Below are 9,485 nucleotides of genomic sequence, written 5' to 3' on the forward strand. Positions count from 1 at the left end.
TGATGACAAGCCTATGGATGTTGTATAGGGAGCAGATAAGGTGGTTGTTGAAGCACCATCTTCTGAGCTTAAGTTGCCGGAATTACAGTTGACCTTTATTTCTACTGCAGAGCTAGTTGAGGCATTTAAGGGGGTTTGAGGTGAGGAGTTTGGAACGACTGATACGAGAGGCCCTTCTGAACCAGCCGTTCAAGCGGCTGGTCATGAAATATATGTCCCCCGGAGTAACTTGGATCATCACCCTTTCCTATTTCATTCAAGTGAGCCCTTACAGTGCATGGAAGTGGTCCCTGAGAATCTGACTTGTACCATGGATTGTGGGGAACCCATGCCCGAGCAAGGCTTTATTACGATAGACCTGCAGCTCAATAAGAAATTATTTAGGAATGTTTTTAAGGAAAGGAAATACGTCCTGGACTACGTCTTTAACAAATTAGAACCTTTTTTGAAAGGGTGAGTCGGTTAATTTCGATGTCAAACATATTAATACTTATAAGTCCTTGTATTCATTTTTGCCTAATATAGGTTTTTTTTTGTAGGGAAGAATTGGCAGTATTTACAGACTTTTTTTTCGTGTCACGGGAAGACATGTTAACCCTTGAACCTGGACAGGAAGTTATGTCTTCTGTAATTGATTGTTGGTGCCTACTAATCAATAAGATGATGTATGACCAAACTGCACCAGTTGCATCATCTCGTTGTTTCTTCGGGCTTAGTCACACCGTATTTGTCCTATCCTCACTCAATGCAATTTGTATAGTTTTCAATTTAATTGTAACGTAAGTGTCTAAGTTTAATAGTGTTGCCCTTCGTTTGAACAGAGTGCTGCGCTGGATATTTGGAAAGCCAAGAAGAAGGGAATTGTTCTTGACAAAAAGGACAACATCTGGTCTGGGTGGAATGCTTGGATTCAATCCTTTGTGTCTCCATTTCAACTGGATTCTGATATGGTAAGTGTAAATATGAAGTGTAAATGTGAGATATTGTGAAGTGTAAATGTCATTACACAGAAAGTGTAAATGTCATTAAATAGAAAGTGTAAATGTCATTAAATAGAAAGTGTAAATGTCATGACATAGGGAGTGTAAATGTGTCTCCATTTCAACTTGATTCTGATATGGTAAGTGTAAATATGAAGTGTAAATGTGAGATATTGTGAAGTGTAAATGTCATTACACAGAAAGTGTAAATGTCATTAAATAGAAAGTGTAAATGTCATTAAATAGAAAGTGTAAATGTCATTACATATAAAGTGTATATGTGATTATATAGAAAGTGTAAATGTCATGACATATGGAGTGTAAATGTGACGAAATAGGAAGTGTAAATGTCATTATATAGAAAGTGTAAATGTCATTACATAAGAAAGTGTAAATGTGACTAAATAGGAAGTGTAAATGTCATTTCATAGAAAGTGTAAATGTCATTACATAAGAAAGTGTAAATGTAATTAAATAGTAAGTGTATATGTGATATTATTGAAAGTGTAAATGTGATTAAATAGAAAGTGTAAATGTAATGAAATAGAACGTGTAAATGTGTCTCCATTTCAACTTGATTCTGATATGGTAAGTGTAAATGTGAGATATTGTGAAGTGTAAATGTCATTACACAGAAAGTGTAAATGTCATTAAATAGAAAGTGTAAATGTGACTAAATAAGAAGTGTAAATGTCATTACATATAAAGTGTATATGTGATTATATAAAAAGTGTAAATGTCATGACATATGGAGTGTAAATGTGACGAAATAGGAACTGTAAATGTCATTATATAGAAAGTGTAAATGTCATTACATAAGAAAGTGTAAATGTGACTAAATAGAAAGTGTAAACAAACCCTCTCTAGTTTTCTCTTCCCCTTCTCTCTAAAAAACAAAACCCTAAATCCTCCCTATTTGCTGTCGCCGTTCTCCTCCTTCCTCTCACTGCCAGCCATCAACCCCCTACCATGTCGCCGGGGATGGGGTCTCTCAAGACCTTTCTCCGGCGACTCGTCTCCTCTCTTCCGATTAACCCTCCTCCCCTTTCTTACCCACACCCGGTTCTGGATCGTACGGGTCCATTTGTTCTCTCGGCCCTGCGTGGTGTATGTGGGTTGTTCGGGTCTTATCAGACGAGTTTGTTGAGGTGGTGTGGCAGGTTGGTGCTTGGATCTGGCGGTGTTGTGGGTTGGTAGGGAGGCGGTGACTTCCGTTTTTTTCTCCTGTGTTCTGCTTTGTTTCCTTTATGTTTTTGTTTAATTTCCGCTTTCGTTTTTGTTTCCTCTCTCTTTCTGAGGGCTCTGTCCCCGTCTATCGGTGGTGTCCTTCTTTCAGTTTGAGAGCTTTCGTTTTTTCTCGTTTTGCGGTTTTTCGATAAGTCATCAGAAGATCAGCGTTGTTATAGATCGTTATATGGTTTTACATATTTTGACCGATTCATGGCTACAATCAATCACGTCAGAAGAAATGGATACTCGTCAAGGAAGATTCGGAGACCCTCTTATGGATGAAAGCCTTTTGCGGTTTAATCGATGATAGAGACTCTGTTGCGAGTTGTTTCATTCTTTGAACAAGAATTTATTTCCTATGGTTGTAATCGATTTGTATCCGATTGAGCTTGGCATATGTTGTAGATGTCGTATGACTTTTTATTAATGATAATGATCTTTTCTCAAAAAAAAAAAAAAAGAAAGTGTAAATGTCATTTCATAGAAAGTGTAAATGTCATTACATAAGAAAGTGTAAATGTGATTAAATCGTAAGTGTATATGTGATATTATTGAAAGTGTAAATGCGAGTAAATAGAAGAAGTGTAAATGTGATTAAATAGAAAGTGTAAATGTAATGAAATGGAACGTGTAAATGTGAAATAGGCTGAAGTGTAACTGTGACTAAATAGGAAGTGTAAATGTGACTAAAATAGGAAGTGTAAATGTCATTTCATAGAAAGTGTAAATGTCATTACATAAGAAAGTGTAAATGTGATTAAATAGTAAGTGTATATATGATATTATTGAAAGTGTAAATGTGAAATTTTGCCGAGTGTAACTGTTATGGCTTTGTTCTCACGTGCGCCAGGTCTTCATCCCGGTCTTATCTGGCAATAATGGTCATTACAACTGTGCATGCATAAACTTCGTATCTGAGCAGATAGAGTATTTGGACAATCGTCGTTACGAGGATGATTTTGAAAAGCTTCCATATTTTGGAATTTCGCGTATTGCGGTAATAACTATAAACAGCATGTCTTAATTACCTTTAGTGTATATGTATTCTGGAATTGTAAATACTGTTTTTAAATTGACTATTTTTTTGAAATACCTTTACAATGTGATTTAATGGGCAAGTATCTGGAGTCTAAAGGGATTGCCAGAGGTTCAAAGGTCGCCGGGTTTAAATTTGTCAATGTAGAATTTAAATGGCAAGGTAGGGGTTATTCAAGGTATAACTGCGGGGTGTACATGATGATACACATGCTGCTTTTCAATGGGAAACCTTTTGACTGCGCCCTAGGGGAGATGGATATTATCAACATCATCCGGGCTGAAGTGGTGTCGATCCTGATCCTGAATGACCATAACAGAGTGAGGGAAGGCGTTCGGGGAAGGATAACCCAATTCAGGGAAAAGCATGCTCAAGTTCTGAATTCGGCTCGAATGCTGCACAGAAGCGGAATCTGGATGATGAGGAAGAGATTACTTACAGTAAATGGCCCCGTACTGCAAACTCACCCCCTAAACGCGTAGAAGGAAGCCCTGTGGTCAAACATGTAGCCATACCAGCGGAAAGCAGCCCTGTCGTCATACCTGCGTCCGTGCAGTCTTCAAGAAGCCAACCCATGTCAGCCCTAAGGAGCCGCTCTCGGGGCGAGGGGGGATGGTCTGGGATGCTCAATCGATTGTGGGGCTGCTGGTACTCAGACTCTTGTTATCTCGACCTTCTTACGAACAATCAAACTTAGGTCAGGGGTGTTAGATCGCGTCGAAATCATGCGGTGGACTATTGCTTGTTAGACGACCACAACTTTGAAAATTCGTTAGTATCTCTCAAATTCTTATAACGTGTTCAATTAGTTACGATATTGAATTTGTAACTAATTCTCAAATTCTTGGTTAGCATGCGGTGGACTATTGCATCGAATCAATATCTTGGTTCAGTAGGCATGCCGCGCTACGCCGGTCAGACATGTCCGTGCTTCCTGAGGTTGTAATGTCGCCTGTTGTGATTGAGTCTTGGGCTGTGTTGCTGAACCACTTGGAGTCCGCTGAATACTTACTTCCTAGGATGGTCTTCTTTGGGATACGTCATATGGTACGCCTCCCAAAGCCTAAAAGTCATACATTATTTTCACTTTTATTATGTAGGCTCACTCACTTCTGTGAACAAGATTTTATCATGCAGCTTTTGGATATACGTGAAGTAGGTTCACAGTCTAATGCCATCACTGATCGGCTGTATCTAATTTGGGATACCTTCATCCAGGACTGTGATAAAACTTTCAACCTGAATGCTGAGTTTATCTTCGTACCTGTCAACATTGGTGGGCACTTTGCATACGTATGTATAAATTTCGGAGCGCAAACTGTTGATCTCCTTGACTACCAACCTCATTCCAACTGGGAGCAGTCTGAAATGTGCAATGTTACTCGTCAAGTGGTAAGTCTGATGCCAATAAATCATTTTCGAAGAGATGAACAATATATTGTTTATTTAATTTTACGTGCTTTCATAGCAGGCATCAGCTATTAGTGATTATTTGGATGTCAGAACCGATAGGGGATACAAGATTACTAGCTTTGAGCATCGACAAATCCCGTTCAGGTGCCAAACACCCCTTCCTAACATAACGAGTAATCGGGATTTTTCGTATGATGTATATCTTTGATGTATGAGGGTCAACCTTTTGAGCATCCAGACTTGGAGAGGAAGAGTAATCGACGGTACTTGGTAGTCGAGTTAGTGGCGACCCTTGTACTAGCTGACATAAATATCAACAGATCCGTTTTCGAAGCGAAGTTGGATGGGTTTATAGCTGGAAAAGAAGAATTATGGGGGAAGTTACAAAAGAAGCACACAATTAAGAATATGTTGTCGAAAAAGTAAACAATTTGTGGACATATTGTTTGGTTGTTCTTGACTATTTGTATTTTGATTGGCAATGTTGACACTAATATGTGTAATGGTATCTTTTTCTGTGGACATGTCAGGCAGTTATGATAATTGTCAATCAATTGAATTGAATTTTAGTTTTTTCAAAGTGTAAATGTGATGAGATTGCAAGTGTAACTGTTAACACACTGAAAGTGTAAATGTTAACACGCTGAAATTGAAGAATAGTTTCATTCAGATGAAACTGTTATTGAAAGCGTAAACTGGGACAGTCAAAGTGTAAATGTGACGATACTCAAAGTGTAAGTGTGTCATTCACATAGAAGTGCTTGTTGATAGTGTAAATGTGGTGAGGGGGAAAGTGTAAATGTTATCATACTGAAAGTGTGAATGTAAACACACTGAAATTGAATTTTAGTTTCATTCAGATGGAAGTGTAAATGTGACATAAGTGTAAATGTGACGATATTCAAAGTCTAAGTGCAAATGTGCTTTTGAAAGTGTAAATGTGGTGAAATGGGAAGTGTAAATGTTAACCCATGTTACTTGAAATAAGTGTAACTGTTACTTGAAATAACATACGTAATCCAAATAAGTTCAAGTAACACAATGTTTGGCTATCCAATAAAACAGAGACATTTTGGTCTTATGACAGTGTAACTCTAACGTTGATGTTACTAAAAGTTACACCAACTGCAGTTCAAAGTGATGCTGCCATGAGACCAATTCCCAATCCCTCGTTCCAGTTATAGCATATCAAAGTTTAAAGTTACACACTCAAAATATAAAAGCTACATTATCACTGCTGTGACGTCTATTCTTGTTCTGATTCCAACTCTTCCTCCTCCTCTCCTTCATCCTCTTCTGGGTCATACGAGCCTTCGCACAATGGCGTGTGTGCTGAGAAGGGGTTAGGGCAGTTCCTCTTGTCGTGATTTGTCATTCTCTTGCAATTCTTACACTTGCGTTTGGGTTTCCTAACCAACGCCAGTGCTTTTGTTTTGGCTGACAACATTCTTTTTCCGCTACCCTTGTTTTTCGAATTCTTTGGTGGTAATATCGTCACTACCTCACTGGCCGTACAATTCAGAAATTTCTTCATTTGTTGATTTTTATTCAACACTTCCCCTAATGGTGACAGCGTCTCCTTAAATCCCCTAATTACAGCGGAAAAGCTGTCAACATCAGTTACTCCTTTGCCTCGAAGGAACTCTACAGCTTGATGAAATTCTGACCACATTATTGACATTGCAATTTGTTTTTCATCAATGACTTGTATGTTGTATGTCCCTTCACCATTACAATTGAAAATCCTTAATCGGAGATACTCTTTCGTCCATCTATTTACAACATAATCTTCTGGTATAGTCTTTGTCTCGCTTGCTAAAAAAATCCATATTATATGGTGGCATAGGATGCCGGTTCTTTCAAACATCGTACAACTGCAGCTTGCTTTACGTGTACCTGGGTCATCAGTTAAGGCTATCATGTAAGTGTGAATGTTAAAAATAGTGTAAGTGATTATATGGAAATTTAAATGTGATAAAACAGAAAGTGTAAATGCCATATCGTGGAAAGTGTAAATGTAATATCATGAAAAGTGTAAATGTCATATTTTGGAAAGTGTAAATGTCATGAACTGGAAAGTGTAAATGTTATGTTATAGGAAGTGTAAATGTCATATAATGGAAAGTGTAAATGTCATATAATGGAACGTGTAAATGTAATAAAATGGAAAGTGTAAATGTGATTATATGGAAAGTGTAAATTAAATTACCTGACTATATGCAACTTCAAAATTCTTCTTCCTGGACGAATCTTTGACAGTAGTTACCTCTAGCTCGCCTCTCCCAGTGAAACCTCTGGTTCTACATGTATCAATTGAGTAGATGGCCTCTTCTTTGAAGGTGTAGAAAGCTGCATAGGTGTACACCTTTGCAGTATGACTCTCTAACGCCAGATGTGTTGACGTCTTTGCGGACGAGTGCTTATCACTGTTGTCAAGCTGCTTTTGTGTATGTCTTTGTTGGTCCATAGCGCTCTCAAAACGTATCCAAAACTCAACCAATGTTCCTGACTTATACTCAAGCCTCTTAAAAAAGCTATTTTCGCTCTCTGATCTTTGAGTCATCCTCATAATAGACGCCATCTTCAAGTCTCTGCAATGCGCCATCACCCATTGTCCCCTTATAGCATACGTATCCGCAAACCAATCATTTGCGCCAACACCATGATCTTCAATTATTTGCTCCCAGATAGCATCGAATTATGCTGCTTCAAGCTCATCGTCCCATATAATGTCATTAATTTTACACATGAAGTCATTATAATCACTCCTAGAGACACCAAACTTACTGGGCATTTTGTTCATTATATGCCACATACAGAACCGATGGCGCGCTGTCTTGAAAACAAGAGAGACAAATTTGATAATACCTGGGTCCTGATTTGTAATTATGTACTCGGGTTCCTTACTCCCCATTGCTTGTAAAAACCCGCTGAAAACTCAATTAAATGACTTATAATCTTCCCTTGCAATTAGAGCCCCATAGAACGTCACTGATCGTTTATGGTGATCCACACCTGTGAATGGTGTGAATACCATAGAATAATTATTGGTGGAGTAAGTTGGGTCGAATGACACCGCATCACCAAAAATCTTATAATTATCTCGGGCAGTACCGTCCGCCCATATAGCCCTATGTAGGCTGTCATCATCGTCAAGATCGTAGTTAAAGTAGAAACCTATTCTTGTTTCAGTCATTTCCTTAAACTGGTCTACGAACAACTGACCATCACGTTCGTGAATGAAACATTTAGCATCCCTATGGAAGTTCTTAAAATCATTTAAGCTTGCTCCAATGTTCTCGAATCCATTCACCTGTTCATTGCAGATTTTGTATGTCTTTGTTGCTCCTATCTTCAGCTGCCAATCAATCAATAACAGATACGATATATAAATATAACGTGAATGGATTTATTTAATTAGTATTGACAGTGATGATATATTACTAACCCTTGAGTTCGAAACGATTATCATCTTGTGATAATCTGTTATGTTGCGCGACAATTTCTGGAACTCTCTGTCCTTAAGTGAGATAAGCTCGTGATTATGACCCTCGTGGAACCGGTCAATTAATAGAAGATCATTCTTCATATATAGTGTTATCCTCGCATTACACCCCACTCTAGTGACCCTGAATATCCTCTATGAGTTCCCCCCAACCAGTCCGTCACCCTGATCTTTACTTGGCGCCTTGTGAGCGAAACCTTCTCGATTGCAGACGACAAGCTTTGACTTGATCTCACCGCCACGCCATTTTTTCGTTGTGTACCTACGCACATCAAACCCATAAGCAATGACATATATCTTATAAAACGTCACCGCATCCTCAATCCCTCCAAACTCCTGCCCGATGTACGGTGTAAACCTCTTCTCGACCTCCCTGCAGAGTTCCTGCCTGTCAGGTTGCACTCCATTTTGTTTTAGTGAATTTGTAAATGTCCACAGAGTGTAAAAGTAAATGATATGAAGTGTAAGTGTAAATGTCATCAGATATGAAGTGTAAGTGTAAATGTAAGTCGAAGTAAAGTGTAAATGTAAAGGGAATCAAAGTGTAAATGTTAAATGCAAGTGTAAAATGTAAGGGGAATCAAAGTGTAAATGTCAAATGCAAGCGTAAATGTAAGGGGAATCAAAGTGTAAATGTCAAATGCAAGTGTAAGTGTAAACGTCATCAGAAATATAATCGTAAGTGTAAGTGTAAGTGTAAGTGTAAATGTCACCAAAGTGTAAGTGTAAATGTAAACGTCCAAAAGTGTATGTGTAAATGTCATCAGAAATTTAGTGTAAGTCTGATGTTCTAAAAGTGTAAATGTCAATGCAAGTGTAAATGTTCCATACATGTTGTGTAAGAGTGATACATGGAAGTGTAAATGTCCAAATTATGATGTCCCCAAAGTGTAAGTGTAAATGTAAACGTCCAAAAGTGTAAGTGTAAATGTCATCACAAATGTAGTGTAAGTCTGCTGTTCTAAAAGTGTAAATGTCAATGCAAGTGTAAATGTTCCATACATGTTGTATAAGTGTGATGCATGGAAGTTTAAATGTCCAAATTATGATGTCCCCAAAGTGTAAGTGTAAATGTAAACGTCCAAAAGTGTAAGTGTAAATGTCAGCAGAAATGTAGTGTAACTGTGATGGTGTAAAAGTGTAAATGAGCAAATATCAATTTTTTAAAGGACGTCGCATTTGAATTTCTGATTGTGATGTCCTTTAATTTACATAGTCTAATATTTAAAATTTTTATCGTGAACAATAATCAGAACTGAACACTGCAACAATCAAAACTTGAGCAATTTCAAAAAAGCAACAGTGATATTATTTGTACAAA

The 9,485-nt window shown here is 37.8% G+C and overlaps 3 protein-coding genes across 3 annotated transcripts; all 3 read right to left on the reverse strand.

Annotated features, from left to right (window-relative positions):
* Nucleotides 1-5,905: 5,905 nt before the first annotated feature.
* Nucleotides 5,906-6,580, reverse strand: LOC141616915 (protein FAR1-RELATED SEQUENCE 1-like). Its single transcript, XM_074434078.1, has one exon. The coding sequence runs from the start codon at nt 6,578-6,580 to the stop codon at nt 5,906-5,908; it is 675 nt and encodes a 224-aa protein (XP_074290179.1).
* A 279-nt stretch (nt 6,581-6,859) lies between these two features.
* Nucleotides 6,860-7,573, reverse strand: LOC141616916 (protein FAR1-RELATED SEQUENCE 9-like). Its single transcript, XM_074434079.1, has 2 exons — nt 7,528-7,573; nt 6,860-7,326 (listed from the first exon to the last, which is right to left on the reverse strand). Exons 1-2 carry the CDS (start codon nt 7,571-7,573, stop codon nt 6,860-6,862), a joined length of 513 nt encoding a protein of 170 aa, XP_074290180.1.
* Nucleotides 7,574-7,597: 24 nt separating this feature from the next.
* Nucleotides 7,598-8,248, reverse strand: LOC141616917 (protein FAR1-RELATED SEQUENCE 5-like). The gene is made up of 2 exons (XM_074434080.1): nt 8,108-8,248; nt 7,598-8,017 (listed from the first exon to the last, which is right to left on the reverse strand). The coding sequence occupies exons 1-2, from the start codon at nt 8,246-8,248 to the stop codon at nt 7,598-7,600; spliced, it is 561 nt and encodes a 186-aa protein (XP_074290181.1).
* Nucleotides 8,249-9,485: the final 1,237 nt, after the last annotated feature.

This window comes from Silene latifolia, chromosome X, assembly GCF_048544455.1.
Source record: "Silene latifolia isolate original U9 population chromosome X, ASM4854445v1, whole genome shotgun sequence".
Classification (NCBI taxonomy): Eukaryota; Viridiplantae; Streptophyta; class Magnoliopsida; order Caryophyllales; family Caryophyllaceae; genus Silene; species Silene latifolia.